This window comes from Solanum dulcamara, chromosome 2 (assembly GCF_947179165.1).
Source record: "Solanum dulcamara chromosome 2, daSolDulc1.2, whole genome shotgun sequence".
Classification (NCBI taxonomy): Eukaryota; Viridiplantae; Streptophyta; class Magnoliopsida; order Solanales; family Solanaceae; genus Solanum; species Solanum dulcamara.
In genome coordinates this window covers 74,133,243-74,152,073 of record NC_077238.1, presented here as the reverse complement: position 1 = coordinate 74,152,073, position 18,831 = coordinate 74,133,243, and the positions used below count along the sequence as shown (strand labels likewise).

Genomic DNA, 18,831 nt, shown 5'->3' with positions numbered 1-18,831 from the left:
ATGATGTTATTTGTCCATGTGTTTTTATTAAGAAAACAAAATCGAAGTTTGTTATACTCACCGTTTATATTGATAACATAAATCTAATTGGAACCCCTGAAGAGGTCCAAAAGGCGATTGAATATCTAAAGAAAGAATTTGAGATGAAAGATCTCGAAAAAACAAAACTTTGTCTAGGTCTGCAAATTGAATATTTAGCAGACGGAATGTTTGTCCATCAATCTGTCTACACTGAGAAAATCTTAAAAAGATTTTACATGGACAAAGCACATCCATTAAATACTCCAATGGTTGTTCGATCACTTGAAGTGGAAAAAGATCAATTTCGACCTCCAAAAGAGGATGAAGAACTTCTTGATCCTGAAGTACCATATCTCAGTGCAATTGGTGCACTTATATATCTTGCTAACGCAACCAGACCTGATATAACATTTTCTGTTAATTTGTTGACAAGTTATAGTTCATCCCTAACGCGAAGGCATTGAAACGGTATCAAGCATATTTTGCGATACCTCAATGGTACTATTGATATGAGTTTGTTTTATACTAACAAAGGTTGTGCAGACCTTATTGGTTATGCAGATGCAGGTTATTTATCAGACCCACATAAAGCCCGATCTCAAACAGGCTATCTATTTACACACGGAGGAACTGCTATATCATGTCGATCTACAAAGCAGTATATTGTTGCTACTTCTTTAAATCATGCTGAAATAATAGCAATTCATGAAGCAAGTAGAGAATGTGTGTGGTTGAGATCGATGATACAGTTCATTAAAAAAGACGTGGTCTGAAAAATGATGTCAAAGTACCCACAATTATATTCGAAGACAATGTCGCGTGCATAGCTCAATTAAAAGGTGGCTTCATAAAAAGAGACAGAACGAAACATATTTCACCAAAATTATTCTTCACACATGACCTTCAGAAGAATGGTGATATTGATGTACAACAAGTTCGTTCAAGTGAAAATCTTGCAGATTTGTTCACAAAGGCATTACCAACATCAACTTTTGAAAAGCTAAGATATAAGGTTGAAATGCGTCGTCTCGAAAATATCAAATGAAGTTTTCATCAGGGGGAGTAAAATACGCGCTACACTCTTTTTTCCTTAACCAAGGTTTTGTCCCACTAGATTTTTTCTGATAAAGTTTTTAATGAGGCAGCACTCAAAGCGTATTACCAAATGTGTGTACTCCTTTTTCTTCACTAAGCTTTTTCCCACTGAATTTTTCCTAGTAAGGTTTTAACGAGACACAATATCTATGGATGTTCAAAATAACTATGTATATTATTTTTTTGTAAAGTGTTTTTATGAAGACACATTACACGTAGACATCCAAGGGGGAGTGTTAGAAACTAAGTAGAGAATTGGTGTCCACTATTTAACTTATTTTATTCAGTGGGGCCCACTAAAAGTGGGCAACCCACTAGATTTTATTTTTCTAACCATTCCTTTGCCTATATAATGCCAATCTTTGGCATTGAAATGAAATATAAACGGAAGAACATTTGCACTACATTTATATTTTTCGGTTCTCCACTCTTCTTCTTTTTTCGTTTATTCTCCATTTCTTAAATTGCTCAGCTAGTTAATTTCATAACAGTTCAACAAATTTAACCTGACCATAAGTTAGATAGACTGAAATCAATAAAATAGTTGATACAAATGACTGCACAAAACTTCCAATGCGATGTCTGATTTGTGTGATATGAGCGAAGACGCATTGTGCTTTTGTAAGAAATACACTCCAATGGCTTTCTTTTTCTTCTCTTTTTTGGCATATATGACCAGGAAAGACATGGAATTAGAAGGTGCAGGTCCTAAAGGGAAAATGTTCAGTTTTGTCCCTGCTTTCGGTCCACCAAACTCCGTCCGCGCCATTAATTTCATCTCATATTTAGCTCTCCCTCAACGGTTATCAGCTTGGCTCCGACATTTGGCACAGTGGAGACGCATAGAAACCAAAAATCCAAACATACCACTAAGCTATCAGATTTGTTTATATATAACCCTCTGTAATTATGAAAAGCATGTCCATAAACAATCGAAAAAGTCCAAATATACAACTGCAGTCTACAATGCTTGACCAATATTTTCACCATGGAATACTGAAAGGAGGCAGCATATTTGAGACGAAAGACAAAGGTGAAGACTTCTATGAGCCGAAGGTAAACGGAGGGTGTATATAAAATAAATTGCAAATGGCAGGGGTGTATACTTTGGACCTTTTCCCGGCAGTAAATGAAGCAGGTTCCAGAATTCAGTGGTTCTGTAGTATGTGTAAAGTGACTCAAGCCCCTCATCCTCCAAAAACAAAAAAGAGAGAAAATAAGACCGTTCATATACAAGAAAAGTGCAAGTGAAGTGAAAATGGTAACATAGAGCCACACCGATGTTACTATTCTAGATTCAAAAACTAATACATGACAACTGTAGCAACATAATCTCTTTCGACTATTTAACCAAACAAATGGAAATGTAAGACTAGGCACCGACACCAAGTGAAGATAAAAACACTACAAAATATCAAAAAAGTATTCCAAACCTTGACCAATTTCCCAAATTGATATGCCTGCCCCCCATGAAAGAGCTTCCTCGAGTCGCATTGCAAGTGACATGAGCGTTGGGTAGAATACAGCATGCTGGACATGCTGATTGTCAGTGTACAAGAAGAAATGTTCAGCACTTTTCTCCTCCCACTGAATAATAGGCTTGTGCTGCTCCAGCAAAGAGAGATACTCGTGTGCTATGATAGGCCCCCCGCCTAAACCTGTGCATGTAATGATCCTTTACAAATGATTGACAGACATGATCAAGTAAAGATTCATTATGCTCTTTAGAGATCATTATTCAGTGTCAGTCTAATGAAAACCCATTTCATATAAGAAGAAAAAGAGGGACATTTGAGTTGCAATTGTAGTGTAGTCCAACAGGTCTTTATATACTCCAGAAACATACGTATAGAATCCATCAATGAATAAAGGGATGAAGATTCAAAGCTAAATAAAAGAAGCTACAGAGAAGAACAACTAAATAACAGCAGCTAGCCTGACTTTTTGGATGAGGTAGTAGAAATATAACAAATGGTTTGATATTAGAGATGTCAATTGTCTAATTAATTATTTTTTTTGTTTTGTTGAGAACTCAAACATTAGAGATGTTTTAATCATTAACACCTGAATCGACTTTAGAGGCAGTTTCACTGCACTGAAATCATTCAACTTTACCCTTAAAGCCGATGTTACTCTCATTGGTCAAAATAATGTGAAACCACATCCTTGCATTCATCCTCATAGCCAACTGAAATTATTGTTTGCAATTTTTTCCAGGAAAACATATATCACAAGATTTCAAGGGAGATGAGTAATTAAAGAGTCATCCACTACAAAAACTTTAGCAGTCCTTTACCTGACATGAATTTGACTGTCATTACATCTATAATATCTGAATTTTCTATGATCTTTAAAACTTTACAGATAGAAAAAGTTAGAACTCCGTTTAACTAATGTCTTTGGAAGATACTCTTAATTTTCTTCCTAGAGAACAAAGGGACGTAAGCCAAAAAATTGGTGTTTTTCATTTTTCCTTTTTTACTCAGGATTGATGGGGAGGAGGAAGCGGGGAATATTGCTACACATAGCACAGTAAGATAAACATATGCATACCTGCTGACATGACAAAATCGTTGCCATAGAAGTTGATCCCAACAAAGATTTTTTCACCCAATCTCCTGCCTTTGCTGCCAGCACCCACAAGAAGATGCAAGGTAGAACGTATCCACTTCAGAGGTGCATTGGGACCCGGATTATAAGGACTTGAATGGTCATAAGTCATGAGAGAGAAACCATCTACAGCATCATAAAGGGCTTGTAAATCTTCTGGTCCAAAGTCATGCTCCTGCAGCTTATCTGTACGCGGTGGGCCTATCACATAAACTAACTGCAGATTTGTCTTGCCATTCCTTTCTAAGTGCACAGAATGCATAGCTTCTCCAAGTTGCTTTATAAATTGCAATGCCTACACTTGCAAAGCATCAAAGAAGTGGAGTTCCATCAGCAATCTTGTGAATTACTTTTCCACATACCCAAATTAGACTCACCAACTCTTTTGCTTGGACTCTCCAAAATTGTTGCCGCATCCGTTTCAGAATCTCCAAAGTGCACTACTTTTGGAGAATCTGACACGCACCCGGCGAGTTTAAAGAGTCTGAGCAACATAGCTCATCAATGCAGAGTTCCTTAAGTTTAAATAAAAAATTTCGAAAATAAGAAGGTTATAATAATTAAGGAGCTATTTACGTTGCAAGTAGTTATCTATTTGCAAAATGTTTTCCACATAATAGAATATTTCATGCAATGGCTTTCTTGTTTCTAGCTCTTGTATAAAGCGAAAAATGAGAAGTATGAAATAGGATCTTATAAAAATTAGGAATCATTTATTCTTCAGAAATCAGAGGTTAGAACCACAAACAATCTTATAAGAACGGAAAAGAATTTTTTAGTTCAGGATCTACACAAAAGATCATTGTTCCTAAGTGTATTACTGAAAGGGGGAAAAATGGAACATAAGCACTTAACCAGATTTCTCATATCTGAATTATGCAAGATGCCATGAGCTACCCATCTTGACCAGGACTCAAGTACAATACCATCATACTCCATTTCCCTACATAAGATAAAAGGATCTCATAATATGTGGATGAAGAAAATATATTTGACATAAAAGACATGCTAATAGAATGGATAATCGTTGGTTTGGACTTTGGAGGTAAGCTTTGCCAAATGTGTTTCCTGTGAGTAATTGCAATGGATCTTCATCTATTACCTACTCATTCTAGATAAATATGATTAGAAATATCGTACATGATTCAATATCTGATCCTACCAATAATGATTGCTAGATTATCCATTTACAATCTTTGTGCACAACTCAGGTGGCTGCAATTAACATCAGTTTAACTTCTTCAAATTGCAACAAAATTCAAGCAGACGTCTAAAACAGAGACTCACTTGCACTCCATTATGATAAGGTTGATTGTTTTCTCTCTAAGCCTCTTCTTCTTAAGCAAGTCCACCGGAATCGCCTCCAGGACAACCCTAGGTAAAATCTATAGATTGAGAGCAGAAAGAAAAAACATTAAACTAGCTCGTAATCCAACATTACCTGACATGTTGAAACAGAATAATTAAACGAGGTAAAGATTAGAGGATTAGTTGATTCTCAGTTGCTAGCATCATCTCTATAGGCTTCTCTATTCAAGGGACCTGTTAGGAAATGGAAAGCAGTTCCAAGAAAAAAGCTTACTTGGAGCAAGTGATCAAACAAGTATTAACCAAACAGAACTCCAGTTGCTTTTGTACCCAACACCCACCCACCCCCCAACTCCCCCCAACCCCCAGCACCACCACCACCTCCCCACACACAGCAACCCCCAAGCCCCTTGGCTTACTAGAATTAAGATACAGTGGTTAAGGAATGAATTCAAAGCAAATAATTCAATATGTCACCCCAAATTTGACTCCTGATTAAATCATTTTGTTCTCCTCTATGCTCCAGTTGTGGAAGTGCCATAAATTACGCTATCTGCAATAATCTACATTTCAATGTGGTTGGCTACCGTACCAGAGCATTTCCTTTCATTCGGGTGTCTGAAATCCATCCTCTATCAGCATTATGTCTTCCATGCAGAACTAATTTAGTTCCTTCACTGGCATCAGAAAATGCAAGAAGTAAAGATATTAATCAGTTTTAGTGCTTAAACTACAAACAATTATCTTGTTATCATAAGATATTGAAGAGTATTCCTGATATTGCAGCCCCTCTAATCAGTACTCATTCATAATTTCATATACTTAATGAAACTGTGATTCATTATTTTCATTTATTTGATAGCAGCAATGACCTGGTGGGTGTAAAGGAAAACGTCAAAATAAAACTAAATCTAATACCCTAATCTCGGTTCTCAAGAGAAGGATCAGGTTTTTGATATTATCATCTCATGGAAAATGTCACTAAGCCAATTGAATAGCAAGAAATCATATAGTTTCAGCTAACTGCATTACGCCACAACGCATCTCCAAGGTACTCTTACTATATCACAGTTAAGGTAATCATGAAGTTACTTACTTTTTCAGTTCATACCAAACAGGTGACAGATGAGTAATTTTAGAACTGAACTTCTTTGCCAGGTCATAGCCTTTTGAATTCCTGCACCATTGATCATACCGTCATGAACTGTAGAATCCAAAACTACATCCATTAGTGTCAAAACAATTTCTTTTAGCAGGTAGCTAGGTTGGACAAGGGGTATTGGCAGTTCTAGGAATTTTCTATTCAGCATAATTTCATGCCTAAATGAGAACATAAACAAGCTAGTAAAAGGTTCCCCATAACTTTTAATTTTCCGGTCAGGAAATAATCCCCTTACTGAAAACAACCAACTAACAAACAACTACAAAACTCCTCCTCAATCCCAAAATAGTTGGGGCCAACTATAGGAGTCTCTATTACCCATTCAACTACTTATAGATTAGCCGTCAACCTACTACAACCCTTCCCCTGTATGAAGGCTGAGTTGAAGTTCAACTCTAAAACAGTATTCCTGTTTAAGTATGTGACATTTTGTAGATCACCCAGACCAGATATTATAGTCAAATACTCCCTCCGTTTCAATCTATCTGTCTTACTTACCTTTTTAGTTTGTTTCACAAAGAGTACCTCTTTCCTCTTTTGTCAACTATTTAATTTCAGTTTTCTAACTGACATGTTTAAGTTCACAACATTAAAGACATATTAGTAAATTCTACATATCTTTAATTTAACTCTACGAGATTCAAATGTCAGTTTTTCTTAAACTTCGTGTCAAGTATCCGTGTCAAGTAAAAAGCAGACAAACAAATTGAAACTGCGGGAGTAGGATTCAGTGTCTAAACCAGTTTAAATTCTTCTAATCCTCCCCAACACCAACCACCCAAAAAAGATAAAAGAAAAATGTGAATTCCAACATATACAAATTGGGAATAACAAAACATCATTTAACAAATACAAATACCACGGAGTAATATAGGCCAGAACAGGATTTCGAAAATGCCTCCGACTAATATTTTCCGAAACTTTAGAATTCTCCTGCAATTCTTAAAATTCACCAAATAAATCAAAAAAAAAAAAAAAAAAATTACAAAGCTTAAGAAATTAAATTTGGAGAGTACAGAATATGTTACATTGAGAATTTCACTGTAAGTCGAATCGATTTTAACAAGGCCACGCTGGTAAACATAGGGCTTCTCAGCATCAACAACAGTAGTAGCAGCAGGGTAGTAGTATCTTTGACAGTAAATTAGTAAAGAAATGATGAAGAACAGAATGCACAAGCTGATGGTGAGCCGACGATGTCCATTCGTTTGAGACTTTACTGGCTTGAATGCTTCCGATCGGTGGCTGGAGCTCGAAGTCGAGCCAACTCGGCTGCTTCGCTTCTTAGCCGCCATTTTTTTGATCAACACAAACTGCAGCTGCAATTTTAACAGAGAGGCTTTTCCCCTACAGACGATTGAGCCAGGATTTTGATATGGACGGATTAAAAAATAAATCAGTCAGTAAATTATTAAAACTGAGAAGTTATTAAAGTAGCTTTTCAAAAAAATATATATTTTAAAAGATAATTTGTGTTTAGCTAAATTATTTGAAAGGTGTTTTTAATTAGCAGATTGTGTTTAGCTAATCTTATAGAAAAGTATTTTTTATTGTGAAAATAAAGTAAATTTATCAAAATAAAGCGAAGAGAATAAGAGGGAAGAAATCAGAAACAAAGGAAATTGACGTGTATGTATTATTTCTGTGCGCTGATTGTTTTCATTTTGTTGCCAAAGTTGGCAATATATAGGCAATGGTGAGCAAATTGCCAAGAAAAGGTGGGCAATTTGCCCAAGTGGACATCCACATCTACTGCTGTAAGTAGACATCCACATCTACTTGCATAATACTCCCCCTTGAATGTTCACGTATAAAATTTTTTTATAAGAAATAATATACATAGCTATTGTAAACATTCATAAATATTGTTTTCGTTAAAACCTTACTAGGAAAAACTCAGTGGGAAAAAGTCTAGTGAAGAAAAAAGAGTACACATATCTGGTAATATGTCTTGAGTTCTGCCTCATTAAAAACTTTACCAGGAAAACCCAATAGGACAAAACCTTGGTTAAGGAAAAAAGAGTGTAGCGCATATTTTACTCCCCCGACGAAAACTTCATTTGATATTTTGGAGACGACGCATTTCAATCTTATATCTTAGTTTCTCAAAAGTTGATGTTGGTAATGCCTTTGTGAATATGTCTACTAAATTATCACTTGAATGAACTTGTTGAACATCTATTTCACCTTTCTTTTGAAGATCATGGGTAAAGAAGAATTTTGGTGAAATATGTTTTGTTCTGTCTCCTTTGATGTATCCTCCCTTCAGTTGAGCTATACATGCAGCATTGTCTACATACAATATTGTTGGAACGTCTCTTTTCAAAGAAAGACCACATGTTTCTTGAATGTGTTGAATTATTAATTTTAACCAAACGCATTTCCGACTTATTTTATGAATGGCTATTATCTCTGCATGATTTGAAGAAGTGGCAACCATAGTTTGTTTTATTGAATGCCATGATATAGTTGTACCACCACATGTAAATAAATAGTCTGTCTACGATCGACCTTTATGGGGATCAGACTAATATCCTGCATCTGCATAACCAATCAATTCTGACGTGGATTCATTTGAGTAAAACAATCTCATATATGTGGTCCCTCGGAGGTATCTGAATATATGTTTAATTTCATTCCAGTGTCTGTATGTTGGGAAAGAACTAAATCTTGCTAACAAGTTTACTGAGAAAGCTATATCTGGTCTAGAATTGTTGGCAAGATACATTAATGCACCAATTACACTAAGGTATGGTATTTCAGCACCAACAAGCTCTTCATCATTTTCATGAGGTCGGAATGGATCTTTATTAATATCAAGAGATCTCACAACCATTGAGGTACTCAATGGATGTGTTTTATCCATATAAAACCTCTTTAAAATATTTTCAGTATATGTTGACTGATGGACAAATATCCCATTTTGTAAAATGTTCAATTTGTAGACCAAGACAAATTTTTGTCTTTCCAAGGTCTTTCATTTCAAACTCCTTTTTCAGACATTTTACTGCCTTTGAAAGTTCTTCCGAAGTTTCAATAATATTCAAATCATCAACATATAGTGCTATTATGACAAATTCAGATCCAGACCTTTTCATAAAGACACAAGGGCAAATTGGATCATTTTTATATCCTTCTTTTAGCAAATATTCGCTAAGACGATTGTACCTCATTCGCCCTGATTGTTTCAACCCGTATAAGGATTTCTGAAGCTTTATTGAGAATTTTTTTTGAGAATCCTTGTATGCTTTAGGCACTTTGAACCTTTCGAGAATTTTCATAAAAATATCGTGGTCCAATGAGTCATATAAATAGGCAGTGACCACGTCCATTAAGTGCATTTCAAGCTTTTCATGAACTGCCAAATTCATTAGATACCTGAAGGTAATTGCATCCACCACAGGGGAATATGTTTTCATATAGTCAATGCCAGGTCTTTGCGAAAAACCTTGGGCTACAAGTCGTGCTTTATATCTTACGGCTTCACCCTTTTCATTTCGTTTACGCACAAAAATCCATTTGTGCCCTACTGGCTTGACACCTTCAGGTGTTCAGATTATTGATCTAAAAAATTCACTTTTTTCAAGTGAAGTTAACTCTGCTTGAATTGCATCCTTCTATTTTGGCCAATCATTTCTCTGTCTGTATTCATCGACAGAATTTGGTTCAAGATTCTTATTTTGTTGCATTATTTCAATGGCAACATTATAAGCAAAAATATTATCGACCACAATATCATTTCGGTTCCACCGTTTTCCTGTCGAGACATAACTTATTGAGATTTCTTCATTCTCATTATTTTCAGGTACTTGGATCTCAATAGTGGTATCACCATTTGTTGTGTCTCTGGGCTCTTCTTGAGCATTTGCCTTCAAATTATGATCATCTTGATCATTTATTCCTTTCTTTTTTCGATGATTTTTGTCTTTGGAACCAATTGGTCTTCCACGTTTTAAGCATGGCCTAGACTCATTTGCCTGAACAAGTTTTCCTACCGGGATATTAACTCGAACTTGAGCATTAGCAGATGGGATATGCGATTTAGTAACCCATGGAAGGTTAGTAAATGCATCCGGTAGTTGATTTACAATATTCTGCAAATAAATCATCTTTTCAACTTCTTACTCACATTGATTTGTTCGAGGATCTAAATGAGATAGTGATAATGAATTCCAATCTATCTCATTTTCCAATTGCTTATGTTCTCCCCCTAATGTTGGGTATACTGATTCATCAAAATGACAATCAGCGAATCTTGCCATAAATAAATCTCCAGTCCTAGATTCCAAATATTTTATAATAGAAGGAGATTCATACCCAACATATATTTCCAACCTTCTTTGGGGATCCATCTTTGTGCGGTGCGGTGGAGCAATTGGGACATATATCGCACACCCAAATATTCTAAGATGGGATATATTTGGATCTCTTCCAAACGCCAACTTTAATGGGGAAAATTCATGAAAAATTGTTGGCCTTATGCGCACAAGTGTTGGTGCATGCAAAATAGCATGCCCCCATACTGAAATAGGAAGTTTTGTCCTCATTAGCAATGGTCTAGCTATCAATTGGAGGCGTTTAATCAATGATTCTGCTAGATCATTTTGAGTATGAACATGAGCGACCGGATGTTCAACTTTTATTTCAACCGACATACAATAATAATTAAAGGATTGAGATGTAAATTCACCAGCATTATCAAGACGAATTGTCTTTATTGCATAATCTGGAAATTGTGCTCTTAACCTTATAGTTTGAGCTAACAATCTCGTAAAAGCCATGTTGCGAGTTGATAATAAACACACATGTGACCATCTTGTAGATACATCTATCAAGATCATATAATACTTAAATGGTCCGCATGAAGGGTGAATTGGCCCACATATATCACCTTGTATAAGTTCCAAAAACGCAGGGGATTCAATCCCAACCTTAGTTGTTGATGGTTTAATGATCAGTTTTCCTTGGGAACAAGCAACACAAGAGAATTTCTTAGATTGATGAATTTTCTGATTCTTCAAAGTGTGACCATGCGAATTCTCAATAATTTTGCGCATCATATTATAATCGGGATGGCCTAACCGATCATGTCAAATGATAAAATCATTAGAAACAGTAAATCTTTTGTTTACTATGGCATGTGACTCAACAGTACCAATATTTGTATGGTACAATCCAGAAGAAAGTGCAAGTAATTTTTTGTGCACAATTTTCTTCTCCATATTTATTATAGTAATATAAATGTATTCAACATTTCCTTCATTCGCAGTCTCAATATGATAGTCATTTTGGTGAATAACCTTGAAATTTAACAAGTTTATTTGAGACTTACTACAATATAATGCATTATCAATTACCAATATCGTTCCTCCGGGTAGTAATAAGTCCGCTTTTCCAGAGCCTTCAATCAATTTTGTACTACCAGATATTGTATTGATATAGGATTTTTTCATAATTAAATGACAAAAATAATTTTTTTCTTTTAATATTGTATGAGTTGTAGCACTATCCAAAAGGCACATATTTTCATTACTCATCTTGGATCCAATTGAAGACTGAAGAATTTATTTATCTTCATAAAATAAAAATACATTATAAGAAATAAGTAATAAAAACAATACGCACATAAGTTAAGTTAAAAGGTATGATGTATTAACATGTAGTAACGTAATAAAGAATTAATCACGAATTAATATAGTAGTGATAAATGTAATGGTTATATAGAAATAGATACAAATATGGTGGTATATGATTGGTTCAGCATAAATAGAAATATATTATAATATGGTGTGCAATTAATGTAGAAGGTTACAAAAAAATTAAAATAATGTAGGAAATGTGCTATAAAAATATATGGGAATAAAATAACGGAAAGTGTATATTTAAAAAGTAATAATGGACAAAAGGAGTGAGTTTTACTAGAAAATCATAAGTTCCTCCCTTTTTTTCTTTTAAATACATAAACGTAAAAATACGATAATTCAAAGTACATAAAAATGACAACATATTGAAAATCATACAATTAAATTAAACATCAATTATAATCTTTAAAAAAGTCTTCAACTTCCAAATGAGTAATATCATTGAGGTCATTAATATCGACATCCTTCAAAGCCAGATTTGCTTCAATATTATTATCATGTGAAGGTCCTGTCTCAACATTATTTTCAAATGCCAAGTGTGACTTTATCCGAGCATTAGAAGAAGAGGCACCACCTCTATTTGCCTTTCTTTTGAAGGAATTTTGATAAAGTCTTACAAAATGCTCAGGCGTTCGACATTCATTTTTCCAGTGGCCTTTCATGCCACAACGATGACAGTTACTTCTTGAAGGGCTATTTTGAGAATTGATATTGTTCTCCCTTTTATGTTGACCACCACCACGATGATTATTATATTGTCTTCCGCCATTGCCACGCCCACGCCCATTATTATTGCCTTGATTTTTATTTTTTCTTCTTTCAGACTAGCCATGTGCTTCTAACATATTTGCTTCCGGTAACGGAGCAGTTCTAGTGGGACGGGCTTCATGATTTTTCATTAAAAGGGCATTATGTTGCTCAGCCACCAGAAGGAATGAGATCAATTCAGAATATTTTTGAAAACCCTTTTCACGGTATTGCTACTGTAATATTACATTAGAGGCATGAAAAGTAGTTAGTGTCTTTTCCAACATGTCCTCATCATTTATAGTTTCCCCACATAATTTTAATTGGAAAGTTATTCTAAATACATCAGAATTATACTCAATTACAGTTTTAAAATCTTAAAACTGTAAGTGCATCCACTCATAAAAAGCCCTTGGCAATACCGTTGTCCTGAAGTGGTCATACCTCCATTTTAAGTTTTTCCACAATTCAAGTGGATCTTTCACTGTCAAGTATTCAACCTTTAGGTTTTCATCTAGATGATGACAAAGGAAAATCATAGCCTTTGCTTTATCCTGACTTGATGCTGCATTTCCTTCGATTATAGCATCACCAAGACCCTTAGCGGTAAGGTGGATTTCAGCATCAAGTACCCATGAAAAATAATTTTTGCCAGAAATATCAAGTGCCACAAATTCCAATTTTTACATAATGAAAATTAATTTTAAAAATAACAAAGATAACTTAAAAATTAAATTTCTTCAGTAGATATACCTGATATAGAAGTTAATTTTCTGAAAAAAATTTTAGAGTTTCGTGCTGATAACGTGCTATGAAAATAAACTAAATTTAGCAAAATAAAGTGAAGAGAATAAGAGGGAAGAAATGAGAAACAGAGGAAATTGTTGTGTATGTATTATTTCTGTGCGTCTATCTGTTTCATTTTGTTGCCAAAGTTGGCAATATATAGGCAGAAATGGTGAGCAAATTGCCAAGAAAAGGTGGGCAATTTGACCAAGTGGACATCCACATCCACTGTTGTAAGTGGACATCCACATCTACTTGCATAATATTTTTGAGTTAATGTAACATTTCGCTCTTTTGGAATGTGTAAATTAATTCTACCTTTGTGGCAAGTCTAACAGTGATTAATGAGTTAAGAAGGATGTGGGGTATGACATATTTGAATGGTTCAATAGTGGTATTTCAAGTTTTGATGTCAAGCATTGTAAAATAAAAGTTGGCAAAAGTTATTGCAAGTTACCTTTTAAAAGTTTTTTTGAAATTTGGGTCAAATATCTCGGAGATTTTCTCTGAATTTATAAAGAGTTAGAGGGCTCAAAGTCTATCAAATCACAGGTCTACGAGTCTAGTTTTCAATGCATTAAATCATTCGTACATACAACTTTGGAATAGAGCTATATTCGCATTTTTGTGAGACGGTGCAAACAGGCATGTGATGTGGGCCCAAGTCGATGGAAGTTTTATAAGGATCATCACCTTCATTTTTCTCAAAATTAAGTCCAGGAACAGAAATCCAGCATTAAGACACCAAAAATCACCTATGGTTATTAATTTTCTTGGCCTAAGTCTCTAACGGAAGTTGTTCTACGCGTGGAGCTCATTGTTATGGTATAATCTATCTCGTTAATTTTGTAGTATATCTCAATAGGGGTTGGGGAAGCAGTGGTTTTGCTACGTTTTGAGGTTTCGAGTTATATTCCAAGCTTAATATCAAGATAAGACCCTTTTTTCATTGATCCTAGCTTCGATAAGCCGCAAATAGTAATTTATGAAACAATTTGTATATTTTGTCGGACTATCGTGATGCCTTATATTCTTGTGTATTGATTGAGCCAATTCCATGTTGTAGTATGACATGAATGCGGAAGAGGTTAATAGGCTGCTTGAAATTGCCGAAAAAGATAAGTTAACGCTATTCCCTTTCTTCGACATGTTTTCTTAAAGCTTAGGAGCAATACAATATTATTGTCATACTTGTATACTCATAGCCATGATTTGACTGCTCGAGTTATTATATTTCTTCCTTATCGGTATTCTTATCCTATAGTAGCGACTCTATGTTAGACATGGCTTAAAGACTATTCATATAGATTGCTTACAACTAAATTGCTAGCCTTCAGCCAATCGGATTGTTTGTTGTTGTCCTCGGGTTTATTGTTGTTAGCTAAAGAAATGTGACTTTTGCCAACGGTTCTATGCACGACTTTCCTAAGGGGAAATTGAGATTAGTGGAAGACTATGGGCTATTCCTCTTGCCTTCGGGGCTAATATGAAGTCAATGGTATATTATGGTTACCTACGGGGATTATATTGAAGCTTGTTCATTTACGGGCCACTTGATTGATTAAGAGGTCTATATGTTGATGCCCATGGGGATATATTAATTCCTAAGAGGGTTATCTGATGCCTATGGGGATATATTAATGCATAAGAGGTTATGTGATACCTACGGAGCTATATTGATGCCTAAGAGGGCTACATGATGTCTATGAGGCTATTAGAAGGTACTGATTGCCTTCAGGGCTACATGTAGAGTGTATGAGGGGCTATTGAGATATACTGACAGTCTATGAGGTTACGGGACTATCGATAGGGGTATATAGATTGAATTGACACCTTTTGGGCTTATGGGGACCTGAGTAGGTGGTCTTATTTACTCTTTGTACTTGCCAAGCTTATGGAGACTTGATTAAGTTATTTTTTGATTATTTTTGTATGTTTAGATTTAGGGGAAGGTACGTGCTCAGGTTATCTTTGACTTTTTGATTTAGTTATCTTCAGTACTTTATAATTCTTGTGCAGTTACTAATTCGCCTTACATGTTCTGTACATTATCTCGTACTGACACTACATTGCTTGAGGTGCTACATTTACGCCTGCATGTCTCGATAGACTTCCCCAGCAGACAATTGAGTTCCAGCAGGTTGGCTAGCCCTTTTTTGGGAGCAACCAAACATCTGAGGTTCGTTAGCTTTTGCTGTAAATACTTTTTGGATAGGTTGGGGCCCTATCCCGCAAAGCTATACTACTTTTAGAGGCTTGCAGACTTCGTGTTGGATAGATGTGTGTTGTCAGCTGTATTGGCCTTGTTGTTTTGCCTTTTTAACAACAACTTGTTGGTTTTTTAGTATTTGTACATATGTTCAATTTATATATTTCTAGTTATCATGATGGCCTTGATGGCCCACACGGGATGTAATTTCTATTCTATGTGAATTGTTGTGATTAGCTGAGTTACTTACAGGTTTTGTTGAAAGGGGCCTATCTGATCGATGGTTTATTTTTAATCTAAGATATACTTATTTTAATTTTTTCTGATTTTATGGCTACTATTAAATTGGTAGCGTAGTTGTCCAACTAGGGTCAACTCAAGGCCTAGTGTGGCACCAAATGATAGTTGCATCCCCAAGTAGGGTTGTGAAAAACATGGCATAAGAGCAACGTCGTATCCTAGGAAGTCTGCAACCTATGTCTAGTAGAGTCTTGTTTATAAATGCGGTGTGCACCACATTCTAAAAGCAGGAAGCTACATGACATGTTAGAATGGTTACCCTTCCTTTTCTCATATCGTGTTATTTAGTTGTGTCTCAAAACTTGAGTTTTCAGACTTATAATTGTTATTTTTATATATAGAGAAATGTCTCCAGACAGGCCGCAGCTAGATAGAGGCTAGAAATAATTGAAGGTGAGGGTATCGGCAAGGTACCACCGATTGAGATAGCCCATCCCGAAACCCAAGAAGAGACATCTTCTCAGCCCTTTGTAGTTTCTCCACCACATCAGGATCTTCTGAGGGCTACAGGACCCTTGGCTCCACTGCCATTATCATCTCTAGCTCCTCTTATTTTATTTGATCAAGATTTTAAAAGTGTAGTGTGTATGTTGGCATAATTAGTAGTTGCACAGTTCTAACCAGTTGCGCCACATGTTGCCAGACCTTCTGAATGGCCCAAAAGTTCAAGAGTTCGTGAGTTTCTCGCATGGAGTCTTCTACAATTTACGAGGATAGATCGTAGAGAGGACCCTTATCACTTTGTCAATCGTCTTTACGGGATCTTTAGGATCATGCATGCCTCAGCGACGGAGTTAGTTGAGTTAGCAGCATTCCAGTTGCGTGATGTTGCAGTGTTGTGGTACGAGAATTGAGAGAGATCCAGGGTAAGAAATGCACCTAGCTCCATCTGCTCGAGATAGCTTTATAGAAGCTTTCGTAGATCACTATATGCCTTTAGAGATTCAGAATGTCTGGGTGGATCAGTTTTTGAACCTTCGATAGGACAGCATGAGCATCCGAGAGTATGGGATGAGATTTGATTTGTTGGCTAGATATGCACTAGCATTTATTGATACAATGCATAATAGGGTACGTCGGTTTGTGTGTGGGCTTTCTTCAGACTATATTGACACTTATAGTACTGTTGCACTACATGATGATATGGATATCTCACGAATTCAAGCCTTTGCACAGGGCATAGAGGTGTGCCAATGTCAGCAGTATATGAGTGAGAGGGGCGAGAGAGAGCAGCAAAAGAGGACTTGGCCCGTTGGTTCACAAAGAGAGTTTTAGGGTAGTACCAAAACCTGATATTCTAGCTGGCCACCTAGACCTCCACCACAATAGTTCCAAGATAGTATGCTTGATTGTTGAGGACAAACATGCCCAGGCGAGAGTTCACGTGCATCAGGCTCCCATCCTCAGAGGAGTTCAGGCCAGGCTAGGTCAACCCCACCACATTGTGCTACTACTTTCAGTAGACGTATTTTGGGAGATGCAGGCAAGGTTCCACAACTTATATTTGTTATGAAAAGAAAGGGCATGTGTGGCAAAATTTCTCGGTTGTAGGTCAGGGTGATATGGTTCAATCGATCGAGTCAACAACAGATTCTTCCTCATCAGCACATTCTACGGGGACTCTAGACTTCAGCAGGCAGAGGCATAAGGAGAGGGGGAGCATCTAGTTCTGGTAGTGTCCAGAACCGTACATATGCACTAGCTGGCCGAAAAGACTCAGAGTCATCATTAGATGTTCTGACAGGTACAATGACTATTTGCTCCCATTGTGTTTATGTTTTGATTGATTCAGGCTCTACTCTGTCCTGTGTTACTTTATTTGTTGTGGAGAAGTTGTATATAGCAACAGAGTCATTATATCGACTCTTTATTGTGTCTACACATATTGGTGAGTCTGTTATTATTGAGGGAGTCTATCGAGGTAGAGTTAGAGATGGTCAATTTCAATGTCATTATGGATATGAACTGACTGGCGTCCTATTATGCTAATGTTGAATGTTGGACAAAGATTGTCAGATTTTATTTTTCGAGAAAGACAGTTTGGAAATGGAAAGGCAATACAATGAGATGTTGAATGGTAGGTTTATTTCCTATCTTAAGGCAATGAGATGATTATGAAGGGTTGTACTTATCATCTTGTTTGAGTTCGGGATGTGGATACAGAACCGTTTACTCTCTAATCTATTTCAGTGGTTAATGAGTTTCTTAATATATTTCTAAATGAGCTTCCTGGTATCCCCCCATAATGAGAATTCGATTTTGTTATTGATATGCTACTAGGTATACAAATCATACCTACACCTCCTTATAGAATGACTCTTGTTGAGCTAAAGGAGTTGAAAGATCAACTGAAAGACTTTATGGATAAATGCTTTATCAGGTTTAGTGCTTCACCATGGAGTGAGCCAATATTATTTGTGAGAAAGAAAATGGCTCAATGAGGATGTGTATCGATTACCAACAGCTGAACAAGGTGAATATAAAGAATAAGTATCCCTTTCAAGTATTGATGACTAGTTTGATCAGCTGCAAGGTGCTAAGTACTTCTCGAAGATTGATTTGAGATCAGGGTACCATCAAGTATGAATTCGGAAGAAAGATGTTCTCAAGACAACTTTTAGAACCAGATATGGCCACTTTAAATTTTTGATAATGTCTTTTGAATTGACCAATACCCCAGCAGTATTCATGGACCTGATGATTTTAAACTTTTAGCTGAAAAATACATTTAGAATATGACGAACGTATTCAAATGGCTTCTTTTTTTGAACGACAAATAATTAAATATTCTCTGAAGCTGTCAAATATGAACAATCAAGTTTGGTAGTTAAAATGTATATATAAATTATAATGACTCACGTTTTTATATTATTAGGTGTAAACATGCAAGATATTAATATGTAAACAGGAACCTGAGATCATTACTTATTCTCTTTTTGCACCTTTGCTAA

The 18,831-nt window shown here is 35.9% G+C and overlaps 1 protein-coding gene across 2 annotated transcripts; it reads right to left on the bottom strand.

Moving 5' to 3' along the window:
* Positions 1-1,629: 1,629 nt before the first annotated feature.
* LOC129880719 (uncharacterized) lies at positions 1,630-7,591 on the bottom strand. Of its 2 annotated transcripts, XM_055954895.1 has the most exons (9): positions 7,225-7,591; positions 7,056-7,129; positions 6,131-6,211; positions 5,627-5,711; positions 5,014-5,111; positions 4,582-4,669; positions 3,670-4,021; positions 2,550-2,774; positions 1,630-2,308 (listed from the first exon to the last, which is right to left on the bottom strand). In XM_055954895.1, the coding sequence occupies exons 1-9, from the start codon at positions 7,489-7,491 to the stop codon at positions 2,304-2,306; spliced, it is 1,275 nt and encodes a 424-aa protein (XP_055810870.1). In that variant the 5' UTR covers positions 7,492-7,591; the 3' UTR covers positions 1,630-2,303. The 2 variants fall into 2 exon arrangements, with proteins under 2 accessions (XP_055810870.1, XP_055810868.1); XM_055954893.1 differs by lacking the exon at positions 1,630-2,308 and having other exon boundaries at positions 2,365-2,774.
* Between the last annotated feature and the right edge of the window lie 11,240 nt (positions 7,592-18,831).

What these genes read in the sequence shown, in the direction of transcription:
- LOC129880719 (XM_055954893.1), bottom strand. Translation starts at nt 7,491, where the DNA reads ATGGCGGCTAAGAAGCGAAGCAGCCGAGTTGGCTCGACTTCGAGCTCC. An exon ending in CTTACAGTGAAATTCTCAAT is followed by an intron (nt 7,130 to 7,224) that starts GTAACATATTCT and finishes TAAGAATTGCAG; the next exon opens with GAGAATTCTAAAGTTTCGGA. An exon ending in CTGGCCTATATTACTCCGTG is followed by an intron (nt 6,212 to 7,055) that starts GTATTTGTATTT and finishes TCAATGGTGCAG; the next exon opens with GAATTCAAAAGGCTATGACC.